At 40.1% G+C, this 27,490-nt stretch overlaps 2 protein-coding genes across 2 annotated transcripts in view; both read left to right on the top strand.

Annotated features, from left to right (window-relative positions):
• The first annotated feature begins 1,780 nt into the window (after positions 1 to 1,780).
• dusp1 (dual specificity phosphatase 1) lies at positions 1,781 to 5,545 on the top strand. The gene is made up of 4 exons (XM_072663803.1): positions 1,781 to 2,366; positions 2,961 to 3,109; positions 3,243 to 3,462; positions 4,298 to 5,545. Exons 1-4 carry the CDS (start codon positions 1,958 to 1,960, stop codon positions 4,651 to 4,653), a joined length of 1,134 nt encoding a protein of 377 aa, XP_072519904.1. The 5' UTR covers positions 1,781 to 1,957; the 3' UTR covers positions 4,654 to 5,545.
• A 9,251-nt stretch (positions 5,546 to 14,796) lies between these two features.
• neurl1b (neuralized E3 ubiquitin protein ligase 1B) overlaps positions 14,797 to 27,490 on the top strand; it is a 53,085-nt gene continuing 40,391 nt past the window's right edge. Inside the window, exon 1 of the mRNA XM_072663646.1 lies at positions 14,797 to 14,905. Coding sequence (XP_072519747.1) covers positions 14,830 to 14,905 — 76 coding nt within the window. The 5' untranslated portion in view covers positions 14,797 to 14,829. The remainder of the gene's footprint in view (positions 14,906 to 27,490) is intronic.

The following is a 27,490-nucleotide window of genomic DNA, read 5'->3' as shown; positions in this document are numbered from 1 at the left end:
TAATGGACAGTACTAGTAAAATTAGTAGGAGTAATACTAGTAGTGGTTGTTGTTGGACAGTAGTAGAAATAGTAGTAATGGTGGTAATACTAGTAGTGGTTGTTGTTGGTCAGTAGTCGAAATAGTAGTAGCCATGGTGACAGTAGTATTGGTTGTTGTTGGACAGTAGTAGAAATAGTAGTAATGGTGGTAATACTAGTAGTGGTTGTTGTTGAACAGTAGTAGAAGAAGTAGTAATGGTGGTAATACTAGTAGTGGTTGTTGAACAGTAGTAGAAGTAGTAGTAATGGTGGTAATACTAGTAGTGGTTGTTGTTGAACAGTAGTAGAAGTAGTAGTAATGGTGGTAATACTAGTAGTGGTTGTTGTTGGTCAGTAGTAGATATAGTAGTAATGGTGGTAGAGGTAATACTAGTAGTGGTTGTTGAACAGTAGTAGAAGTAGTAGTAATGGTGGTAATACTAGTAGTGGTTGTTGTTGAACAGTAGTAGAAGTAGTAGTAATGGTGGTAATACTAGTAGTGGTTGTTGTTGGTCAGTAGTAGATATAGTAGTAATGGTGGTAGAGGTAATACTAGTAGTGGTTGTTGTTGAACAGTAGTAGAAGAAGTAGTAATGGTGGTAATACTAGTAGTGGTTGTTGGACAGTAGTAGAAGTAGTAGTAATGGTGGTAATACTAGTAGTGGTTGTTGGACAGTAGTAGAAGTAGTAGTAATGGTGGTAATACTAGTAGTGGTTGTTGTTGAACAGTAGTAGAAGAAGTAGTAATGGTGGTAATACTAGTAGTGGTTGTTGGACAGTAGTAGAAGTAGTAGTAATGGTGGTAATACTAGTAGTGGTTGTTGAACAGTAGTAGAAGTAGTAGTAATGGTGGTAATACTAGTAGTGGTTGTTGTTGGACAGTAGTATAAGTAGTAGTAATGGTGGTAATACTAGTAGTGGTTGTTGTTGAACAGTAGTAGAAGTAGTAGTAATAGTGGTAATACTAGTAGTGGTTGTTGTTGAACAGTAGTAGAAGTAGTAGTAATGGCGGTAGAGGTAATACTAGTAGTGGTTGTTGTTGAACAGTAGTAGAAGTAGTAGTAATAGTGGTAATACTAGTAGTGGTTGTTGTTGAACAGTAGTAGAAGTAGTAGTAATGGTGGTAATACACTAGTATGTTGTTGTTGGACAGTAGTAGAAGTAGTAGTAATGGTGGTAATACTAGTAGTGGTTGTTGTTGAACAGTAGTAGAAGTAGTAGTAATGGTGGTAATACACTAGTATGTTGTTGTTGGACAGTAGTAGAAGTAGTAGTAATGGTGGTAATACTAGTAGTGGTTGTTGTTGAACAGTAGTAGAAGTAGTAGTAATGGTGGTAATACACTAGTATGTTGTTGTTGGACAGTAGTAGAAGTAGTAGTAATGGTGGTAATACACTAGTATGTTGTTGTTGGACAGTAGTAGAAGTAGTAGTTGCTGAAGGACAGCAGTAGTAGTAGTAGTAATAGTACTGGTGGTCAGATTAAACGTCTATATTATGCCGAGTGTGATTCAGTGAGTTTCAGACAGTGGAAAGCTGGGTTCTGTAGTGAGCTGGTGAGGTTAGGGGACGTGTGGTGTGAATGGCGGTTCCAAAGTCTCCTCAGGGTTTGGTCGCCCCTTCGCTCTCCTGCTCATGACGTACGTGCGAATTCACGCTGGCAGCCCGCCAGACTGGGCGGGACGTGGCGTCACGCTGCTCCTTCCTGGTTATAAAAGCTAGACCCTTATAAAAGGGCTCCCTGAGCGACCGGGGGCAGAACGACAAACGGGATAGAAGAACAATCGTCTGAGGGAAACTACGAACAAAGCTCAGAGTCGTAGACTCGGATTTTTAAACCTGAGAATTATTTTGAGCCTCAGACGGAAACGGTTTTAGTGAACAACCCCCTCCGCGGGCCGCTGTGTTGTGAGTGTGGACTTCACCTTTCTTACTTTATGTACTTAGACTTGTCTCTGGTCGCGCTCTGCCCTACTATGGTCATTATGGAAGTTCCGAGCATCGACTGTGCCGCTCTCCGGGCGCTGCTGGACGGGGGCGAGCCCGGCTGCCTCGTGCTGGACTGCCGCTCGTTCTTCTCCTTCAGCTCGTCTCACATCCCCGGATCCACCAACGTCCGCTTCAGCACTATCGTGCGGAGGCGGGCGCGCGGCGGGCTCGGGCTCGAGCACATCGTGCCGAACGAGGACACGAGGAGCGGGCTTCTGTCCGGCCGGTTCCGGACCGTGGTACTACTGGACGAGCGGAGCTCAGACATCGGCCAGGCTAAGAAGGACGGGACCCTAATGCTGGCTGTTACCGCGCTGTGCCGAAACCCCTGTGGAGCTAACGTCGTCTTCCTGAAAGGTAGCTAGCTATAGTTAACCAGTCGTTAGCTTAGCTTAAGCTGAAGCTAGCTAACAGTTATCTAGGTACTTGACTTGTGTTGATAAGCTTAAATAGGTGGTTTTGGCTCAGATATATTGTTTTGGTGGACTTTTCGGTTAAAATTAAACACTAAATCTCAAGTTAGAGCTGTGTGAGACACATAAATATCCCAGAACGGATTAAAATTTAACATAACAAAGGAAATAAGAGCTAAAAGTGACCCTTTCTTCATTTACAGCTATCTAGCTAGCATTATATCCCCATATTGATAGATCGAAATAGCTAGAAAACTCCACCATAATTTGCCGTAACTGTATAAAACTACAGGGATGTGAGTAAACGTGACTGCCTGTCTAGCTAGCAGGCTACCTATCTGTGCATTATAGCCCCCCTGGTTATTTGTGGCTCTCTGGCCTTGTAGGGTAACTCCACTCTTCTGTTTACCTCAGCTGTCGCCCCTCTCAACTGTTCACTCACCCTTTGTGTCACAACGACTGCCAGTTACACACAGTTGACACTTGTAAATTACCCAGTGTAATTAAATCCCCTTTCTTCCCTTTTCTTTATTTTCAGGAGGATTTGACTCATTTGTCTCAGAGTTTCCTGAAATGTGTACCAAACCAGCTCCCCCTCAAGGTCTCAGTTTGCCTCTGAGTGCCAGCTGCCATCCTGGTAGTGCTGAATCTGGTTGTAATACATGCGCTACCCCTCTGTATGATCAGGTAAGAGCTTAAAATGGCTTATTAGGCCATGTGCTACAAATTACCTTAGCTTACCTAAGACACTCTTTCAGTTTTGTTTTTCACTTTAATGCACTGTCCTAATTCTCTCCCCAATCTTTATTTTTGGTTTCAGGGTGGCCCTGTGGAAATCCTACCCTTCCTCTATCTTGGCAGTGCCTACCATGCCTCAAGAAAAGACATGCTGGACATGTTGGGGATCACAGCCCTCATCAACGTTTCTGCCAACTGTCCAAACCATTTTGAGGACCATTACCAGTACAAGAGCATTCCTGTTGAAGACAACCACAAAGCTGACATCAGCTCCTGGTTCAACGAGGCCATTGAATTTATCGGTGAGAATTTTTAATTTTTCTTCATCCATTATTTGATTCTCTGTTTCAAAACAAGAACAGATGCAGCTATAGGACGGCTCTGGTGAGCAGACTTCCCCCTCCCCCTCCACAAGTGTGGCCTGAATTAAATTTTTCAAAAGTTCCCTCCAAATCGACCAGCTGGATGGACCAAGCTTGACAGCTACAAAGGCTTACATCATCCCCTCTCATCCCATTTAAAGAGGCGCCCCCTTTTCATGGAAAGCAGCAGGCCACGACCTGATCTGCTTTTTAGGGAGCAACTGGCTCTCTTTGCTTGCCTGGCCCTCTTTGTTCTGTCCAAACAAAAGAGGGTTTTCTCTGGCGCTCCGCTGGCCTTCCTCCCTAGATCAATGGGCCCAGCAGGGGGGGCAGCCACCCCCTATTGTGTATTCAGACCTGCTACTGAGAGAGTGCTACCCCATCACCCACCCCCCAGCTCTCATTTAACTTCTTCCTGTTTCCCTAATGAGACTGCTCCCTTCCTTAGCGCTTCTGCTGGATTTGTGATTTGCAATTGAAAGTGGAGGGAGGCAACTGTAATAGAGAGGGTTGTCATTAGCCGTTTTCAGCTTTGGTTTCTGAGGTGTTTGGAAAAAGCCCCCTTTCTCACCAGAAAGCCAATGACCGAAATGACAGAAATAACAGACAGAAGAAACAGTAACAGTAAAGAGGAACGGCCCCAGTAAACAATAATAGAATCTATTCCTTTACTTTGTGGACCTACCTTTTGTGTTGTTGATGTACACAAAAAGGATCTGGTGCGCTGTATTGAAGTAGACCCAAACTAATGTCTTCCTTCTTTTTTTCCACACAGACTCAGTACGGAACAAAGGCGGCCGGGTGTTCGTCCACTGCCAGGCTGGTATCTCACGGTCAGCCACCATTTGCCTGGCCTACCTGATGCGCACCAACCGGGTCAAGCTGGACGAGGCTTTCGAGTTTGTCAAGCAGCGGCGCAGCATCATCTCCCCCAACTTCAGCTTCATGGGTCAGCTTCTACAGTTTGAGTCCCAGGTGCTGGCATCCTCCACGTGCTCCTCAGAAGCAGGGAGCCCAGCGCTCAGCAAAAGCAGCACCGTCTTCAACTTCCCTGTCTCCATCCCTGTCCACGCTGCAGCCAGTCCACTCTCCTTCCTGCACAGCCCCATTACTCCCTCTCCCACATGCTGACGGGTCGTCCTCATTCGTACCCAGACCCATGGCCTTCTAACTTGGACTATTTTGGTTCAGATGATCATCACTGTGGTGGTCTTTACATTGCTGGACAACTACAATTCCTTTGTTTCTCTGTTGCTACATAACAGTATTTGTACACCTCTCTGGGGAGGAGTAGGCGGCCGGTCCAACCTGGTTCCTCCAGACTGGCTGAGTTTTGAACGCAAGACAAGACAGCGACCACTTGCATTGACTGGACTGAAGGGGCTGGGAATTCATTAGTGTGAGCGTGTTTGGTGGAGCCAACATGAGGCTCCTGAATGTCTGTCAGTAGCAGTCTTTAGATTGTGAGTGCCGCCATGGATAATCACTTTCTGTTTTTATTTATTATCACAAGATCACATCAGCAGGTCTTACAGTTTGCTCAGGAAAAGGTATCCTTTATTTGTTGACACCGTTTGTTGTTTTTGTTTTTATCAAACAGAAATAGTTTGAGGGGACCACGAGTTTCAAAGTTTGAAGGTGCTAATGAGTGAATCTCCCCTCCTTTTTGTTTTATTTTTGTTTTTGAACAATGAATGTATTTATCATCTCTGACTAGACTCTGTCTGCCTTAAGACAATGAAAGTTAAATGGATGGCTCAATCAGGGGCCAGTCATGCCTTTCAGAACTTCATCCAACTCACCAAGACGTTTGCTTCTCTGCAAGCAAACACAAAATACCTCATGTGTCTGTAATGTTGGCAGCCCTGTAAGAACCTTCCCCCAAGCACTAATGGAAGCAACTTGCAGGAGACTGTTTTGATATGTGATATTTATTTCCTAAATTAATATATTTCGTATGGTATATTTTTACACCTTTGTGATATGATGTTTTGATACTGATGAATAAACTTTTTTGTTACAATCATGACATAAATGTGGTTGCTTGTGCAGCATGAAATGCATGAGACCTGAATATTGAGAGCATATACTCACTATGCAGTCTTAAACATTTCCACCAAATCAACACAGTGATTCATTAAGTCAGTACTGACGTTATCTAAACGGCAATGACAAAATCAGCCACCACTGATTACTAAGGAGACACAGTTGAACTCACTGTCTGTTACGTGTAAATGTTTACGTCTGTCTGACCGCGTGACTGTGTTTTTGAAATCGAGCCCCTCAGTTTTCAAATGAAATATTTGGGTGAACACAATCCCGGAAAAAGGTCTCCTGGCTGAGACCCATTCTATATCCAGTGTCAGCGCCAGAATGCTGATGCAGGATCAGCTATCTTGTCTCATCGGCATGAGAAACTTAATCCTTGTGGACTCTGACCACAACATTTATGACGGTGGATGTTAGATATATACCACAGGTTTTTTGTTTTATTTTTAATAGAAAACTAAAACTTTTATAATAGAGAACTACTCAAAGGTTTATGGAAATGGAACCAACAAGCATAACATACAAAAGGTTCACAATTGGTTTCAAATAAACATTATAAACAGATCACTGTTCAAAGGCTTGGAAGTAGAAATGTTCCAATTCCCATTCTATTATGGTGTAACTACTTCTCTACAACCACCAGCATCTACATGTTTAGGTAAAAATGAAGAGATGTGTGTAGAATGAGAAACAGAGCTGTAGATGATTCCATAATGACGGGGAAAGCTGTAGGACACTAAATTATTTAAATTATAATATATATATATATATATATATATATATATATATATATATATATATATATAATAAAAAAATAATGCTTTGTCTTCGAACAACCCTGAGTCAGATCACATATACTGTAACGGTAATTAATAGATAATTACAGCCTATCATATTGTTTATTGTTTAAGGACTTCTTGCAACCCAAAACAGAACAACATACCCTAATGTTAAGGTCCTAAATGTGAATATAAACTTTTGAGTAGTTCTTTATTATACAGTTTTAGTTTTCCATTAAAAACAAAACAAACAACAAACAAAAACCTGTGGTATATATATTTATTTATAAAACCTTGACATCGGCATTCAATGAAAGTCATATATACATATAGTAGCCTAAACATTTGGCTTAAACAGACAAGGTGAAATTTAACAAGAACTTGTTTACAGGACCTGATATATATATATGTGTGTGTGTGTGTGTGTGTGTATGTTATGTGTAAATCATATGTTCGAGGCCCTTCTCTGGATATAGAATATATAAATAAATTAGTATTGGGCCTTCTGCTAGTAAACAAACATTCAGCTTCTTTGACCTTAGGCCATGGTGTGTGCCCAAATATCGGTGGGAAAAAAGGACGACTCTTTCATATTCAAACCGACCAGGCCATATGTAGTGGCACTCCGCCCTGCCTTAAACTGTGCATTGGAATTTCACATTGGCAACGTTGGTGGGGTTATACCGTATAGAATCATTATCAATGTCCCCCATTGTTTGGGCCACAGAGGCTCAGCTAGCTCCTCTGATCCCCCTGTCAGGCGGCAGGAGGGTGGGGAGGGCTGGCCGGAGCGGTCTGGACGACTGCTTGGTGAAGCCCTTCTCTGAGCACAATAGGAGCAGCTGCAAGGCGTTTGGGAAAAGTGTGACAACTATAGCGCGCTTAGTGTTTGAGCAAACAGCAGTATTCTTAAGCCTGCCCTGGGTGCCATGAACGATGGCAGGGCAGAGTGCCTGCGAAGGCTCATATATATTCTCAGCTTGCAAATTAGCACAACGACCGGCAGCGACAGCCTCCAGCTGATGCACAAATGTGCTGGTTCTTCCACTTCCACTAAAGAGGCTGTTACATAAAAAAGATCCTCTTCCCATCTGTTTATGCAATTGCCCTCTTCTCTTCACTGAAGCGTCTGACAGAAGCTCCTATCTCAGGCCTATATCGTCAATAACAAAGAGCATAAAACTAACAAGAATGGTCAGATCAGGATAGAATCAGAAAGCTAGAGGCCGATTAAATTGTTTGGTTACAAACACATCAGTTAAATCTGTCTGATTTTGGTGGCATATGTTCACTCTTCTACAACCCCCCACCCTTTCACCCTGATCTATTGTGTCTCCGAGAAGGGATCTCTGTTTGTTGTTCTCCATTAGTCATGAGTGATAGAGGGAGGAGGGCGTCTAGGAAAGGACCAAAACACTGCTTAACCTCAACCCATTGACGGTGTTAAAGCCTTTTCAGAACTGGCGTTTGCCTCGCGTCTTTGCACTGTGTTCACTCACCAATCATAAATCATTATTTATTTACTCATTTGTCTATCTGGTCCTTTCATATAGCACCTTTTTGACTCACTGACAGTAGAGAAAACTGGATAGCCTAGTGTTTGGGATTTAGGGTCTACAAGCAGAATTGTACTGTTGACTGTTTTTAATTACATTAGTAAATGTTCATTCCTCCAGACCTTTAGATGCATGAATGCTGTCAAAACCTGCATTAAAAGTAGCCCTATGGAAGGAAATGCTTGTATATTTAGCACTTATATTCAACAAAAGTGCAAAATATAGAGGTTGCCGAGGGGTTTGGGACATTGTAATTAACCTATAGGATCTCCAAAATCTAAATTCCCAGATCTGGATCCCAGACAATAAACACCATGAACATGTATGACATTAAAGTATGTGCCTTTAAATCTAGTAGACACCTTTATGACCTCTGTAGTAAAAAAATGGTTCTATAAAGAACTGTGACAGCTCAAGGAGCCATTTGACCACTTAAATGCTCCTATGCCTGGTTAAATAGTTCATGTAGAAAAAAAACCTCTTGTAGATGCTTCTCTACAGGACCTTTTAAAATGGTTATATATGTATAATAACACCAAAAAGGGTTTCACTACTGTCACTGAGATTAATAACCAGACTAAATTATACTGTCACCCGTAAATACTATACATAAGGTTTTTTTTTTTTTTCAAAGAACCCTCTTTCAGCACTAAACAGTATCCTATCGTATATTATTATTATACTATATATCCTTTTTGCTTAAAATACAGTTGACATGGCAGGCACCAAAGCCAGCTTAAAAGATGAACGAAAGACTGAACAGTTTGGTGCTGTTGAAGTTATTATCCACACTGCCAATGGGTTAACAGTTGGAGAACAGGGAGTCCCGATTACCCAGTTTGGAGCCCTCCAAGTCTTCTAATGGTTTCTGAATACTAGAAAATACTGTCTGTCATTTGTAGTTGATTGTTATTTATTAAAATTATTATCAACTTCACCTTTACAGTACAGTATTAGTCTTATTATGTTGTTATGATAACAAAAGTGTTAAATTTGAACTTGCATAAAATGAAGTTAATAATGAAATAATTGTAAAGCTTGATAGTATCTAGATAGAAACAGCCAAGCTAGCTCTTCCATTGGTTTGGACTTGGCTAATTCACATGAGTGAATATGTCACACTAAAAGTGTCACTGTGAAACATAAGATCAAATATATGATAATATGATATTGATGCATACAAAGTGCAGTGTTTATAAAAGCTTCAAATGGTTGTGTTTAATCCAGAACCCCAAAAAATCATCCAATGCATTATACTACTAGAATCCCCCCGGATTATATTAACATTTGTAGCATATGGAAATCAGCATTATCTGGTGGGTGTTTTCCTCCTTTTTGAACAAATATATTTTTGGCCCAAACTGAGTGTCTAGTTTTAATAGTCACAGTTCAGCACTACAATTAGATGGTTCAAAGTATTACACACACTGTATATAGCTAAATGTCATCATCATAGCAATGAATGGAGAACGGTAGATACTGCTGCAGTTTGTTTGTGTAGAGTGGGTATTTTACCATTTACCCTTGTTGAAAGCTGCATTAAGGTCAAGGAGGAGAATATTTAGTTATCCAGCTCTTAACTTAGACTTTCAAATAGAGCCGAATTAGTATTGTGGTTTATGTGAGGCAGATTGAAAGAGCTAATAGATTATTTTCACAAGGAAATATTACATGTTCTTCTGAACCTTCTGAACAACCTCCTGGTGTGTGAGAGTTCAGAATGGTTTCTTTTTTTATGACATAACATGACACCACTGGTTAAGAGTCTCGATTAATAGTGGCTATTTAAAAAATTGATTGGAAAAAGGAAACATTTTCAAACACCTGTCAGTTGAACGGCCTTCGTAGAACAATGGCTGGCTTAGCACATCAGACACACCCATCTGAGACAGGAAGAGGGGCAAATTAATCTCAGGTGACAAATCCGACACACGCAGGCGTACATATCTACGCACACAGGCGCTTAGACGTGCTAAGCTAGCTATCAAGACAGAGTCTCTGAGTGAAATCTCTTAAAGTCTCAGAACAAACTGTTAACACTTGCTGAAACGAGTCTGAAACCGTTCACACGTTTCCAGAGGAAAGAAGGGGTCAAACCCAGCCCACTAGCCTTCCTTCCCTGTATGTCATAAGTGTGGGTTCAGCAATCTCTCAAAATGACAGGGTTTGGTACTGCGCTTAGATAACGAGGGCGGTGTGGTGTTAGGTTCACACCCTTACCAGTCTTTGTGTTTTAGCAAGACAAGGAAGCAGGCCCAAGGCTGATCAAGCCAAAGCACACTGAACGCTCAATCTGCCACTGTCCTATTTGGACTGTTGTTTTCAGGGTATTCACACCTTATCCTTATCTAATGCACGTCTTAATCCGCCTGTTTCTGGCATGACGAGGCAGCTTTGGGGGTAATGCTCTGATGTCATGGGAGATGAGAGCCTAAAGTAAGAGGATTACTAAACCCACTCGCCTTTTGGTCAGCCACTCCAACAAAAAGGGGCCGGAAATTGCGGCCGAGAGGGCCAAATCTTGAAAATGGCTTTCTCCACAGAGATGACCCATTCTAGGTAGTCAAATCTGAGACTACCTAATCTTGTCATGATGCGACAGCTTAGATGGCTTTAGCCAAAGTAAGCGATTTCCTGTATTTTAATGTCAATCTCCTCATATTTCAATAGCTTTTGGTTGTGTAACTGTCATCCTTCCCTTCCTTGATTTTTTGTTTTTTGCCTTAGGCCTAAATCTAATTTTTTATCACAACAGAGCTTGATTCAGTCAGGCAAAAATAATGAAGAACACATGGCTGATCTCATTCTGAACTGATTGAATCACCACTGAAACATGATCAAGCGTGTTCTGTATTGGCATGAAAGGCTTTGTGAACAGGAAGTTTTTAATCAGGGGAAATATCAATATCATGTCATATGGGAAATGGGAAATATGTATCGGGGGAGGACATCAAACCTTAAAGTTCACAGACGAGACACAGAAGAGCCATAAAACAGCACCAAACAGTGACAGTGAGGTCAACATGCGCTCAACAAAAAATCAAAGAGCTTCATGACTCTGACTACATTATAAACAAAACTGGTTCAAAATATTGTCATTTTTTATGTAAAATAATGGTTCTTCAATGGCTCTTTAGTAAAGGGCAATGTTTTAGAATGAATTACACGATCTTTCCCAAACCTTTCCTAATCCCTTATAATTCAATAGTCTGCTGTTTTTGTTACTGTACATTTAAGATATATGTAAACAATATCTCCTCTAACTGGTTGCCCTGTATTAGGACTCATTCCCCGCAAGGCTATCTGGACTACAACAATCCTTCCAAGAAAGTGGGTGGACAACCTCGCCTCTTGGTTGAGTAAAAGACTGGGAGTAAATGTCTTATTTTTGTGACATCACAGAAACGTGTACTGTGTGAGTTTAACACGTACTGTTTCTGAACGCATAGGGTTTCTGAATAGGGACTGGACAGACAAAGAAGTGACCAGTTTTGAGATGTTCTGAAACTGTGACAGCGTTTACATACTACATCAAACTTTTTTTTTCATATATATATTTTTTAATGGACATAATAGTGGCCCTTTAAAATAAATGTTCCTGAATGATCATTGGATGTACAGTTTAGGAACCTTAAATTGAGGTTCCTTAAAGTTTGAAGAGAAACATTTTGGGTATATAAAGTGAAAAAATGAATGATATGGGCCCTTAAGCTAAATATAGGACCTTTATAGAACAATTAGGGCTAAAACCCAACACCTAATCACTCTTTAAATTCCTTATTGTTGTTGGTACCTGAATCACATACAGCATATTCAAATAAGGATCTTGTGAATCTTTCAATGGATGTCTAGGTGCTTTCCATTTTCACAGAGAAGCGCTGTTGTGAATGTTGTGACTCACGGTGACACCGCAGGTTTCCTCACCAGTGGAATTCTCAGTCTTTTCCTTCAGAAATCACTACAACAGTGAATTTGCTTAGGTAAGTGAGCAAACACTGGATAATTTACCTAACTACACACTGTTGCCTCAAAATACTCACAACCACAACAACAACATAACATAACAACGTAAAGCTTTCTCTTGGAGGGATACTGCTGTTACCTTGGGCCTGACTGCTATAAGATATAGTAGGGAGAATATATTCTAGGCATGAGAGGCACATACCCAAAGGCCTCTTGGAGTGAATGTTATGAAACGAGCACAGACGTCAGCACATGCCGGAAGTCAAGCGCACAAAGTGGAGTGTGGGGTTAGTTAGGTTTGTTAATGTCGCTGGTGGTGGAAAATGATTAAAAAAAAGTTTTGTGGTGTTTGTTTTGTGAAAGAGGGAGAGAGAGAGAGATCTACAGTATGTAAGTGGTGTATGTGAGAGAGAAACAGAGAGAAGAGTTAGATGTAGGAGAAGATCTAACAAAATGAGTAAGAGTGAGGGAGAGCTTTCAGAGGGAGAGCTCTATTTAAAAGAGAAAAGGAGAGAGAGAGATAAAGTGAGACAGGATGGGGCAGAAATATTCATGTAAATGGGGACAGAGAGGAAGATGGGCAAGATCTTTGTTAATGGAAAGAGTGGGTGTGTGTGTGTGAGAGAGAGAGAGAGAGAAAGAGAGAAAGAGAGAGAGAGAGAGAGAGAGAGAGAGAGGGAGGGAAAGAAAGAGACTTAATGGGACAGAATTCCAAACTTGGGCTGCTAGCGCCCCCTGCTGTCCTCTCAAGGAATCCTCATGAAGTGTGTGAAATCCCACTTCCTGTAAATCCTCCCTCTCAATATACACACAGAAAATGAAACAGGGAAGTGAGGCATGTTCTTTATTCAGCCTCAAGAAAATCTTCTAAACCTCAGACTTACACAATGTTCCCCACTCCCCAACCAGAGCTGCTAACAGGCCGAGACATGTTTAGTGTTCACGCTCAGTTCTTTAGTGTTGACTATGTAAGGCTACTGTAACAGAATAGTTAGATGTTATGTGTGGTATTTTATATATTAGATATTATATGATATCTTTACTGTTCTACAATGTGTATTTCCCCCACAGATCCATAGTTTCACTTCTTGGAGTTGATGGGTCTAAACAAAGTGGGTGGCAGACTTTTATATTCCATGTTAGATATATCATAGTGAGGAATGGGTAAGCAAAAAGGCAATTTGGCAATTTTTTCACCACAATTATAATTACAGTAGGGACATTTTCTGACAGAACCTCTATATTACAAACTCATTTTTCCTGTTAAAAAGCTAGATTTTAGTAAAGGAAACAAATGAGCCCCTAAGAGTACTTTTCCAGTTCTTTTTAACTGGATGTGGTCAAAATATTGAGGTTACAAATTGAGGCCATATATATATATATATATTTATACATATATCTATACATATACATACATATATACATACATATATACATATCTATACATATCTGTATCTTATATATGTGGGTATGTTATGTATACATATATATATATATATATATATATATATATATATATTTATACATATACACATTATACATTATACACATCTATACATATACATACATATATACATACATATATACATATCTATACATATCTGTATCTTATATATGTGGGTATGTTATGTATACATATATATATATATATATATATATATATATATATATATATATATATATATATATATATATATATATAAATGTATACATAACATTTATATACAATAATAATGAATTACGATATATATATATATACACATCAATAATCTTGTGCCTTCAATATTTTATCTTGTGGGCATATTTTATCACAAAATAACCCCCCAGTCACCTTAGAGGCTCTATATTTTCTCATTTCTCATATTAATTTATTTTTAAATGTAATTTATTAACTCATTTAAAACTGTTAAATTTGTTTACATGAATATTATCATTGTACACTCAGGGAAAGTGAGGCAAACAACAGAAATGGTCGTAAACCCCAATAGCTGTCGATGTATTGTATATTATATTTGGTAAAATATGTTTTTTCCTATAATTTACTTTAAAATATTAAGTCCAGAAACAGTATACAGGTTAAAACATAGTTAAAATGTAGCTTATTTACAAGTTTCGTGTTGGGTGTCAGTATGTGTCGTGTTCAGCTCGTGGTAGCTCGGGGCTCCAGTGCAAAATTAAAGGAGATAAACTTGGCCGGACAGAAATATCTGAGTTAGGGAGGAAACTGTGTGAGTCTAGTCTAACTTTCACACGAAGCACTCCTCTGAAGCTCGGTATCGGGGTGGTCTACTCGAAACACTAACTGAACTGAACAGCTCATCATACATAGAGTGAAAAGAGAAAGCCAACCATCATCACCTCTAAATAGGCCACCGTAGTTTTACCACCTGAAGATGTCCGGACATGTGTTCAGGTGCAGTAACAAAAATGGACCTTCATCCCTCAGAGCTGATAGTGTCTAATATGTGGCTGAAGTATTGCCCAGTATAAATGTTGTACCATAAACACCAATATGAGACTTCATTTAACGATGGCTGAGTCATTTGCGCCTATCAGCTGGACTACCCTGACCCCCTCCATATGTAGTTACTCTTTCATCCACAAGACGTCGAAAGAGTCCATATGTCGGCATCTATAACGGCTTAATGGGGTCGTTCACTCGGTAACACCACCAAAACCACTGCCCCCTTTCTACTGTTGGAAAGGCGGCAACTCTCCTCAGGCTTTCGCAAGGCAATTGGCCAGCTGTGTGGGAGATAAGGGCAGTTAGGGCACGAGTTGGCTGGTCTTGTATTTCAAACTGAATTCAGGCGGGATTTCTCTGTTCACACACTTCACCAATTCAGACTTTCTCCCAGTCCTGAGAATGTGAGGCGCTCCGGGAACAGGCAGAGCTGGGGAGCGAGCTGTCACACCGGGCTCTATACAGTTCATATTTGAGGAGAAGAGTCCGAGGCCGAATGGGGAACAACGAGTCATCCTCACTGCAGCTCTCCACGCCTGCGCCTGCCTGGCAGGGCACCTCCATTAGAAAAGGTGAGTCCAGGTCTTTTTTGTTGCCTCATTAACACTGGCAGGGCTAGTCGCTCCCTGAGGGCTGTAGGGGCTACAGTATCACAGTATCAGTACTGTACACTCAGTACTGTACACTTTTCTGTATGTTCATAGACACAGGTCAGATCTACACACTGTCACTTAGGCTTTTAATCTGAGCAATAAGCTAAACTGCAACTCTTACCCCCACTGTGTAATACCAGAGAGGTGATGCTGGACCTCTACTGTGTCCAGCTGTATATTATGGGTGGGCAATACAATATGGTATTGTACCATTATTAGAAAATAATTGATCCCAGTATAAGTGGATATTTAAACAACACAACAGGCTCATGACGTCTTTATAACATGACTGTGTTTCAGATTTGAATAGGTATCAAACTATTGTTTGTACTTATATTTAATTGTACATATTTTGTACATATTCAATTAGATATTTGTTACAGACATAAAAATAGCAAATTAAGTAAATAATTAATGCTAACATCTTATACATAGATGTATATTATTTATACACTCTAAAATAAAGTACATTATGTTCAGAAAATATTATATAGACTTTTTTAAGTACTGCTCAAAGCTACGTTAAGTGTATATATATATATATATATATATATATATTATTTATTCATTCATTTTTGTCAAAGTTTCACAAAGGTATTCACAGCAAGGACTACACATACAAAATATAGCAATAGAAATATGCATATATATATATATATATATATATATATATATGTGTGTGTGTGTGTGTGTGTGTAACATATAAATTACAAACAAAAATAAAATATCATTTTAAAGTGTGATAAAGTTCACGCTGTAAAAACAGCCAATCTGAGTGGTTAAAGCCAGATAAAACAAATGGTAGTTTCAAGAAGTCTGTTTTTCTCTTTCAGTCTTGGTCTGTTTGTCACTCTCTTTTTCTCAGTCTGTCTCCGTGTGTTTGTCTCACTCTCTCGTACTCTTTTGTGAACACTTGAAAAATTGTGATACTGTAAATAAAGTATTTCATATTTTCATGGGAATTCCTGCATGCCCAGACTGGACATGATGTGCCAGATGTTTCCAAAGTGAGGCTCCTGGGATGATCGGGCAGTCACTATTGGCTACTGAGCTGTGTAGAGCTGCTGGAGCTGTCCTTTCCCAGGACCTCTGTGGGATGGTGGGAGCTCTGGGGTGGGAATAAGTATGACGTGTAGAGAGTGAAATAGAATGGCATTTGACCCCTGAAACTGCACTTCCCTATATACTGTTGGGTTAATTTCATGTATGATGTGCAAATTAGCTGTTCTGTCACACCACTGGATAGCGTTCCTTTTTTTCATGGTAAGGTCATAATAAAGCAGCTGTTATGGGGAACAGCATTTCTTAGGTAGTGTCCTGGCAGACGGGATGAATTTGGCAGTGAATGTGGGTACACTTGAGAGGGCAGAATCAACCAGCAGATGGCATCTGAGACTCTGTGTCTGAGGAACCGACTTTTTATGTTGCTCTGTTGAATAATTGACCTACTAATGTGGTTAGAACTGTAGAATACCATATGTGTTGACTGTCCAGTGTGGTCCTAAAAATCTCATGTCCAGTCAAAAGTCAAAACTGAACACTTTATTACAAAGTTTATTATTACAAGATTCAGGTGGGGGTGGGTGGAATGGTGTGGGGAATGTTTTTTTAGCACATTTGGGGTCAGTTAATACCATTAATCAACACTTGACTTTCACAGCGTATTCGCAGCATGAAATTTGGCAGGAATTGTGTGAAATAATCATGTCAGCATGACCCAGGTTAATGCTCCACACCTTCAGAAGAACATTTTCTGCTTCTTTTCATCCAAGTCATTCCTAACACAGTCAGTAATGTTAAGGTCTGGACTTTGCGGGGCTCCGCAGCTTCTTTGTTTGATCTCCGCATCCTTTTAGACCCACAGGCTGAGTCATCTTCTCTCAATGGAAGGCTGGACAGAAACGCTTGTGGATGCATTCAGATATGAAGTAAAGCTTGATTTTCTCGGCTGTCTCAAAAACCATTGTTTATCTGATAAGGGCCATTTTGGGGGTCTATCAGGTCTTACATGGCTGAAGATTTTTTTTTATTCAGGGTATTTTCATCTCTTCTGTCAAGTGGATTATCTTATATCTGTTTTCCTCAGAATAAATGTAGTGTGCTTTGATCTTGTACTTAATGGCAGTTTTGTCTAAATATAAAATAAATGAAGGGTGACCTCTGACAGTGCAGTATACATTTGGACTTCCTGACAGCATGTTTATCACAAATACTTTGGTTTATATTCTCTAATCATCAATGTGAATTCAACAGAAATAATAACACACAAGTTTACAACAGTTCTTGGCTTTTGGGAGGTTTGACCCATACAGAGACAGAACAATTAGCAGGCCTTTTTTGCTTTACTTGTGATATCAAACAGAATGATGAAAGGAAATAACCCAAGATCTCTCTTCTTTTGGTGCTTTCTGACATGTTTAAACACAATTCCATTTGTCATATTAAGCATGTACTATAGTAAAGCAGCATTATGTGAGAATTGGTATTTCTAGTTCCTGAGCTTCCCCTACAGTCAGAAGTGAAATTTGTGCTTTGAGTCACCACTTTACACATGCCTTTTACAAGCTGGCAGATAGAAAACCGCCACTAAAAGTGAAAGAAGCATGTGGACTGAGGTGGTGGAGTAATATTACAGGACTTTACACAAGCATGACTGGGGTCACACAGTGTTATGCAGTTGGCATTTTCCTTACCATTTCACCCAAGTTACACAGTGCAGTTTCTTGTGTGTGGAACCTGGAGTAGCAACAATAGAGGCACTACTCTCCTTATTACAGGTTAGTGGAGCATCAACATGATTTTGACGTCATTATTTTAAGGTAAAAATTCTACATATTGCTGCTTTAAGTAATGCATAACCTCAGGAATACACTTTTCTAGTTTTCCAAGAAATAATTTTGACAAAAGATGTTGTTGTCATGTTACTTTTTTGAGCTACTGATAAACTCGTACTTCCTATCAAAAGTTTTGATCAAAAAATTTAAATGCTTTAAAAGCAGAACACCTATGAGCCTCAAGTAACAACTTTACCTGCTGCTCTGTGTGTATGGAAGTGCTGTTATTGATGCATTGTTGAATGTGTGCGCTGCACTCTTTTTCCCCACTTGTGCTCCACCTCAGAGAGCAGATGAGAGAACGGAAAAGCACGCCTGACTAAAATATTGGTGACGTTCATTCTTATGTAAACAAATACGCAAGTTAACACAATGGGCAGTAACGAGGTCAGAAAAAATGATTGAGGTCATGTCCATATATTGTACCATGAAATTTGTGTTTGTATAAATAATACAGTCACACAGTTTAGATAGGATGAGCTGCTGATTAGTATGTTCAGTGAAGTCTCTTTATTTTCAGTAGCAGTTTCTACAATAAGACGTTCTGGACTGATTTATTTAGTTTAGTAGAGACTTTTCTTATAATGTGTTTAATATCTTATAATCCAGTCTGACTCTCCAACCTGACCAATCAGCTCCCAGCTCCTTTACAACACTGCATTCAAGTCACTGTGGGTGTTTGTAGTGGCACACAGTCTGGACTGATGTCTGTTGTTGGTCTACTGGTGTGCAGTAACTGGTTTATAGTGGGTGAATGTGCTGTGTGTGATCAGGGCTTCTATAGCTTTCAGTGCTGCTTTAAATGCAAAGAAAGGTGAGTGCTTCTCCCGCTGGTATAACAGTGATAGGTTCAGAGATTATGGTCTGTTTTCATGTTCCACTGTAAAATAGCTCCACACTGCATACTTTCAACTCTTTTATGTACCTTCTGAGAACGCTCCTCATTGCCCATTAATGCCACCTTGAGGACACCATATGACGCTCTATACACCGTGGTTAAAACAAAGACTCAGAACTGGATTGAAATTGTTTTAAATATCCAATACCTGATCTATTAAAATATCCCTGGAATTGCCCTTCTTTTGATACGTGTAAAGAGTCAGAAAGAGGTATATAAAATAACTGACATTTAAATGTACCTCTGTTAAAATAATGTTCACTCTTAAAGTATGATGTCTATATATTGTACAACATTTTTTGTGCCAAACTAGTGCACTGGTGTGGATTCATTACACTAATAACATAGTAATAGTAAAAGTACTATTAAAATTGTAAAATAACCTTTGAATTATATATGAAATTTTGTGAAGCATAACTTAGATAGCATAGATAAGCTTATCACATTGAGATCAGCAGTAAAACTCATATTTTGGCCACATAAATCTGTCCAAATGTTCATATCAGCCCCTAAGAGGTTGTATCATAACTGGGCACAGTGACAGATGACTACCACTGTGTGTGTTTACCGTAATAAATAACGGCATGCACTAAATGCTGTTGTGTGGTAATGTCGTTTAAGTGATGCGTCCATTTCTTGACATACTCGTCAGCAGGGAGGCATAAGGTGGCATGCTTAAACATTTAAAGGTGTCTGCATTATTGATGAGGTTTTCTAAGTTTGCATGTGTGTGTTATTCTCTCTCAGGGAAGCGCTCAAGATTTGGCAATGCTTTCCTTACCAACCGGTTTGACTCGCTATGTCTGTAACAGTCATTGAATAAAAGCCAACCTGGTGCATAGCCTAGGTTTGTAAAAAGGGTGGTGCATTGGGTGGGTAATAGGGCAATAAAAATGACCTTTTTTCACCTGGTTTGCAAAATTAAGCTGTAACCATTGTTCCACTGTTCATAGCATTAATTTGCTGTACTGTGCACATTTAGTTAAGTAATTACAGAACATTTGTTTTAGTAACATAATGAATTACATTCTGCTTCATGTATATGTATATATATATATATGTTGTTGTGCAGTCTACTAAAGAGGGCAGCACTGGGAACCGAGAGGTATTACATGATATTTTTTGTGTTTGCATAAATCATACGTTAATACTAGTAAAATATGTCTGGAATGGCCCCCCATCCAATGGATGGTACTGAGACATCCCTACTTTTCCTGTAAGTTACAAGTCAGAAACAGTTACAAGGATCCTCTAGGCTTGGGTGGTATAACTGTAATACAGCAGTTAGTCGACTACATGTGCACTGGGCTCTCTGATGCTCAGCAGAGCTGCAGCCGAGCCAGTTAAGCAAAGGCTAGCTTAGAGAGGGAGCGACAGATCTGCTTGATCATTATTCACCAGTTGCTTGAGTCATTCTTGTCTAAAACAAGTGAGTTTTCAGCCAGACAGACTTGAGTATGTTCTGTGGTGAGCAGACCGGTAACCTACTAAGCTAACTAGGCTAGTGCTTGCCAGCTTCTCTCTCCTGGTTCAGAGCAGTTTACCATTTGTTATGGTCTGATTGATGGTTTAACATTTTTTAAATGATTGGTTTAAAACTGTGCAGTGTTCACTTCGTCACCATATGTGAGGAAACTAAAAGTTGTATTTGGTCATTTTTCCGTTTTAAAATAAGGTGAAAGCCACATAATTGTAATACTCCCCTCCTCTGTGATTATCCAATCAGCTACTTGTTACTATGCAGTTGGGCAGTTACTGTGCACTGGTTGTTGTTGTTTATAGGCTTTCTATAATTGGTCTTTTCATGCTAAATGCAGCTGTTCAGTTTTGTAAAGGTATGTGCGATACCCACAGTATACCCCGACTATAACAAAAGCATACCTGGCTATTTGTCATGTTAACACATCGCCACATTGCGTCCCCTAGGTGCATGCGTGGGGTCAGCGCACCCTGTGTACACCCTGCCTGATCCGCACGCAGCGGGTGCTGAAGCCCAGAAATAGCAGGCTGGGAACATCAGCAATAGCACCAGTAGGAAGTGATGCAGAAACAGATAGCGCCGTTCTCGGCCCACAATGTCAAAGTGTCTTTGGCTCGATGAAGTGCCAGAAGGAAGTGCCCTAGTGCGGAGGCCATGCACCCTTCTCTCATCCCACAGAGGACTTCCTCTCCGAACAAAACGAGATCTTACGTTCAAAAGAATCTCTGTTCTCATTCTTTCCGCTTCCAAGAAGGGCTGGACACATGGGTGCGTTTTACAACGCACGCTTTATAGCCCTCCGAGCTGGATGACATTGACAATTTGGGCGAATACCTCGACACACCAAGCAGCATAGAGCCGTAAAAAGCACATAACAATGTGGACATCTCTCCCTCAGCTGTCTTCACATTCCCTGTGCTACAACAGCAGGAAGTCTCAGTTGGTGCTGCTGCAGTCGCTCCCAGCAGAGTGTCTGGTGTTCAGTGCACACTGTAGGCTATGTAGTGTGGAAGCTAGCAGTGTGTTCCTTTTAATCTCAGAAATATTTTACAATTAGGACGCATTCTAGTTTATTATTATTATAATTATTTAATTAGTTTGCTCTGATCTTACTTAGTCTTTATTTAATATATTAAGGAAAAGCCTTTCTTTAAAAAATCTTTGTTTAGACATGTGATGATATTTGGTAAGGTGTCATGGTTTCAATGTTATCATGAACACTGTTGCTGCCTAGGTAACAAAAGCTCTGTTTGGAAATGGGCCGCCATGGCTATCTGTGCTAGACTAAAAGCTAACCATAGCCATTCGCGGAAGCATGGCTTGGAGATACTTTTACAATACGGCTTTCTGCATGAAACACGGACCAGTAATGATGTACAGTGTTAGCGTATGATAATGATGTGGTTATGGTCTGAGCACCTTCACAGCTCTTGGTAAAGGTTGCAGTGCTTTTTAAATAATAGCTAATGTGCTATCGAGATTCTATCACCTGGCCTAAAAAACATCTAAGCAAAACCAAAGACATGATTTCCATTAAAAATCTAAAAAAGTAGCAAGAAAGTAAATAAGTCAGAAAGCTGGAACACATCTAATTAAACAGGACTAATTATTCTCTTAATGTACTGAAATGTAGTTGGCCAGTGTTCTGGAAGTATGCATGATATTCGCAATACCTTAGAAAAACATGTAAAGACATAATGTAATGTATCTCAATAACCATAAATAAATGGTGATGTAATGTATCACAATAACTATAAATAAATATATCATAAAGCCATAAATATCATCATTCTTCTCCTAATTTAACACCTGATTCAGGTTATCAGGCCGTAAGGAGCATCTGGATGTGAGAATCAGGTGGATCTGATTAGAGCAGCAATAAAGCTGCAGGAGAACCACCAGGAGCGTATCTAATGAAGAACATGTTAGTTGGACACGGTTGCTGTTGATGAAAGCTTTTGTTCTATGTTAAGGTGTTACCGTCTGGAAATGTTTTATTATCCACTTTTACAAAGTTAATGTTTCTTCCAAACGTTCGGCCTGTAATCTAACTGTCCAGTGACCTTCATAACCTGCATTTCACACATGTCCTGCTGGAGTAAACAGAGTTGGAGGCATATGGAAGCGCTGACTACTGCGCTCACTGCTTGTTGTTAATAATGTAAAAGGATCCTCCGGGTTATTAGATCCACTTTCGGGGAGGAAGTTCCCATATTTACAGCTCCTCAAAATAACCTCCTCAGCCAGCACTCAGTGTATCAGTGTCCCCTTCAGAGGCGAGGGGGCCCAGGGAAATGTCTCCCTACACATGGCCTGATGTCACGAGCAGGGCTGGAAAGGAGAAGAAGGGAAGAAGGGCACAGATGGGCGGAAGTGGGCAGAAAGTCAAGGGCCTAGAGGTGAGCATGAAAGCGAGCGGTCAGACGCTCCCGCTAAATCGGTCCTCGGAGGGGAAAAAAAAAGGTTACGTAATGCACTATGATCTGTCACTGAGCTCATGGCTCATCCTCTTTCATCCTGGTTAGCTTTGTTAAGGAGAAAATGAGCGGCGAACTAACAATGGGTGGAACCGCCTGCGCGTAATTGCCTGTCAGCCTCATCTTTGCGATAGAATTGGGTTTCTGTACGTGAACAAAGGGGATTAGCAAACCACATCTCACTCGAATCTGTGGCAGCAGCAGAGGCACCTGGATGGCATTGCGGCCTTTTAGGCGAGAGTCTGGTTCTGCGTGACTAGCATGACTTGGATGTGAAGTACAGTCTAAAATAAGCAAAAAAAATAACAATAAGCCGTGTCTAAAAAAAGAGCTTTCCTCTGACTTGTTTGCCCTTGTCCGAAAAAAAGGACCTCCTTTACAATGCTGTTTGTGTTGGGGTGGAACTCGGGAGGAGGGAGCCAAAAAAAGCAGATTTAATCATAAGAAAATAAACTGCCTGCCTTGGGGTTTCCACTGGAGCTCGCTTCTGATTGCAGCTGCCGCAGCTTGCAGGGCGTGTGAGATGCACCCTGGAAACTGCCAAAACACACTAATACTATCATGGGCGGTGCCTTTAATTTACACTACAACCAGAGTGTGTAGCCTTTCTAGGAAGATCTACAATACTCTAGCTTGCAACCCAGCGTTTACTATACAGGATTCATTGTCTTAGTAAGGCCTTAGTAAGTGTTTTTTGTAGATTCAGATTTTGTAGATTTAGCCTTTAAATAGTAGTAACTACATAAAACCACTTAGTAACAAGTATCTTATTTAATGTTTTAATTGATATTTTTACTCGTTGTTGTTGATTTGTTTGATTGTTGTTGTTACTGGGACCCAGTTGAACTTCCCAAATGAGAGCCATCGTTCAGCCCACCCTAATTTCACATGGGTCCCATCTAGTCCCCATGTACAGTGTATAACCCAAATGGGCCCCATGGGCCCCCACTGACCCTGGTGGGATGCTGGTGGGCATCCATATGTGGGGCCAACATTTTACTGTTATCACAAATGAAATTAAATGAAAACCTTAGAAGATGCAAGTACATTCACTTGTTATTTTGGGTACATTGTGGCTATAATTGTTGTAGACGTCGATCACATTAATAGTGAGAAACATAGTAAATAATGGCAATCAATAGATACGTGCTGCATGAATTTGGAAACCTGTTGCATACACTTATACTGTAAGTTCTACTCTATAGGTTTCAATAAAAAATCCACACACAAATGTAGGCATAAAACAGTCAGTGTAGTCTAAGGTCTAACTCTTAACACACTTGTGGGCCTTCCTTTGGCACAGTCTTCACACCTCAGCCTCCGGTCTGGTTACCTGCCCACAGGAAAGTCTGGACCCACATTAGCTTCTCTGCTTAGGTCAATGCCCCGGTTTGTGGACCATTCAGATGGGGAAAAGTTCAAGTTCTGTGAGGAATGCAGGAAAGCCATCTCTCTAGTATGCAGAGGAAAATATGGCTATTAATAAATGTTTGCATTAATAAAAATTTGTAGAATTTAGCTTGTACTTTTAAAAGCTGCTGATTCAGTAAAATCCCTTTATTTTCAGTAGCAGTTTTTATAATGAGACGTTCTTCCGGACTTTTCTTAAAATGATAATGTTTATAGTGTTTAATATCGTATAATCCAGTCTGCCTCTCCTGCCTGAACAATCAGCTCCCAGCTCCTTTACAACACTGCAGTCAAATCACTGTGTGTGTAGTGGTACACACTCTGGACTAATATCTACTGTGGGTCTACTGGTGTGTAATAGCTGGTTTATGGTGGGTGAATGTTTTGTGTATCAGGGTTTCTGTAGCGTGTGTGAATTAGCATTACCGTTAGCCTTCACTCATTTCTGTATGTGCTCTTCAGGGACGGGTTTAAAAACATAGAAAGACGAGCGGTTCTCCCAGCGTTTTAGTGATAGTTTTATAAAGGTTCAGATATTATGGTCTGTTTTTATGTTTCACGTTAAAGTAGTTTCACACTGCAGACTCTACACTCTTTTACTTACCTTCTGAGAACGTTCAGCACCGCTACTGGCTGCGAATAATATTAATAATTATGGAATAATAAAACAGCCAATACCCAATCTATTCAGATATGCCTGGACACATCGCTTGAATAACAGCTACTTCCAGCCTGATAACGCTGTTAACGCTGATAACGTTTCATGAACATGACAGTGAGTTCAGTGTTCTTGAGTGGCTCTGGATCAAGTAGAACTCCTTTGGGATGTGATAATACAAAAGATTCACATCATTAAAAAAGTGCTCTTGAAAAATCTGCAGGATTTGTGTGATGCAATCATGTCATTATGGACCAGATTTTTAAAGGACTGTAGGACATGTGGTGGAATCCATGCCACAATGACTTAAGGTAATTTTTAAAGCAAAGGGCGGCCCTACTTAGCATTTGTAAGGTGTACTGGTGGTTTTAAATGATATTCATAAATGACTTATTATTTTAATGAAAAGTTCGAATTTTGGATAATTAATATTGCAAAGGCATTTAAGTTTCTGTCTCTTGGCCCTTTTCTGTTTAGAAATATAAGATTGTCAGCGATACTCTAGAACATGCTTGGAAAAACAGCTCACATGTGCAGTAGCTTGCTCCTTCATAGCAGCTGATGATGGAAGGAAAGATTACTTCTCAGGGATGGGCACTGACTTAACTTACAAATGTCAGTGAGTCTTTTTAGGCTGTCACATGGCAGGGAGTCCTATGGTCGTAAATTTTTCATTTGACACACTTAAGCATATGGTGGTCGATATTGCATTGAGGTTTCGCTTTATACAGTGTGTTCCTGCTGTCATAGACTGCTTTTGTGTTTGTTTGTATTAATCAAGTCACATCAGAAGAATGAGGTCAGTCATGTGGTAAGCAGTATGTGGACTGGATTTTTGACTTAGATGATTTGTCCGTTTGTGAAGAAACAATTGGTGTCTAAAAGAGTAGCCAATGAGCAGCCCATAATGTCCCAAGCCCACCATGACTCCTATAGCCCACCTCCCTGGAGGGCCTCTTTACTATGGAAACAGCTCTCCGGGTGTTGTTAACCTTGTACAGAGGAGATGCCACGAGGCTCCATGGGCCAGTTTGGATCTGGTTTAAAGGGTATTAAAATAGCATTTAAAGATGGAAGAGGACAGGGCAGCTGGGGAAGGCTATTGGGGAGTGGCTGTGAGGACTGCATCTGTGACAAGTGACATTAGCATACAGCAGATCTCCCAAAGCGTCTACTCCAACATATCATGCCATGCTTTCAGTAGACACTGACAGCCATGTGGAAAATTCCCCCTTCACTGTAACAAACACTGTACCGTAGTACAGTTCTCTGACCTCACAACCATTTGACTATGATTCTTCAGCAAAAAAAAAAATATTCTGCATAAAATATATTTCTTTTTTAAATGACAGATAATTAAATATATATATTTTTTCTCAGCACATATCTGACTGGCAGAACTATATAGACCATATTGAAATGGGGATTTTATTAAACATTATTAAAATTATTAGATGTAATCAATTATACTGATATGTGATATTTGAGAAAGTCTTTTTTCTAGTATGCACATCACCGCCAGACATGTAACTAGTTATCGGAAAACAGGCTGCTGCACAGAGTCAGTGTCTGCAGAAGGGCCCTCACAGCTAAATTATGCTAAATCTGGGAAAGCGCCCAGGGGCTAGGCTAAAAGCTACCACTAGCTGGGTAAGTGCCGCTTGGGTGAGTAGTGCTGGGGAAAGCACCGTTCGCAGAAGGCCAACAGTAACTAAAAACTATGCTGTACTATGTTATATTGATCCTGTGAGCCTTTGCAGTGATTTAAACTAGGTCATAAAAGCATCATGTTTTTTAAAGTTCACAATAAAAGGAAAATTATTCAGACATATAATAACGGGGTTGTAAACCCCATCTGAACATTTTAAGCCCAAACAGAATCACATACTAAAATACTAAATACAGGCACACTTGAATACTAAATAAATGCTTTCTGTGGCACTGTTAATCTGTTTTTGTGTCTTCACTGTCTCAAAGTCGACTATTCATTCATTCAGTTATTTGTCACATAGATAGCTACAACTAGCACACAATACACAGTACACAGTACACAACTAGTACACAGTACAACTAGCATTGAAATGCTTTCATAACGTTCCGCTCACAAACAACAGAATAGGATATAGGGTAGAATATATCAAATATTTATATATATTATATATTCGACAAGCTAAAATTCATATTTGTCAAATTAAACAACTTAAATTATGCATGGAACTATATGCAGAGATAATACCAAATATATAAGAATAGAAATAGCGATTTATACACTACAATTACACAAAATAGAAAGGGACATAATGACATAATTTTGGGAGGTGGCCCATGCCTCCCACTTTGCCACATATAAACCCTCAGTCTCTGTCACCACGGCGAACAGCTTTGTTATTATTACCATTATGGACCAGAATTTCAAAGGACTGTTTCTAACATAATGTGGAATCCATGCCACAATGACTTCATGAGGTCATTTTTAAAGCAAAGGGTGGCCCTACTTAGCATTCGTAAGGTGTACTGGAGGTTTTAAATTACATTCTTAAATGACTTATTTTCATTCAAGTTGGAATTTGCCACATATAACAGCTTTGTACCCTCCGCCTCCCTGTCTTTTTCCCTTTTCCACCAAGCGGGGGGGCTCAGCTTCGTGCATTCACCTAGACGGAGCACCGAACTCCAGCCCACAAGCCCTCTGAGTTCACCTCCCATTTCAGTCATTAAAGGTGTGGGACAAACTAGCAAACTAGCAT

Source organism: Salminus brasiliensis, chromosome 19, assembly GCF_030463535.1.
Source record: "Salminus brasiliensis chromosome 19, fSalBra1.hap2, whole genome shotgun sequence".
Classification (NCBI taxonomy): Eukaryota; Metazoa; Chordata; class Actinopteri; order Characiformes; family Bryconidae; genus Salminus; species Salminus brasiliensis.
Note: the sequence above shows the minus strand (reverse complement) of the source record. Positions and strands in the feature narration are given on the sequence as shown.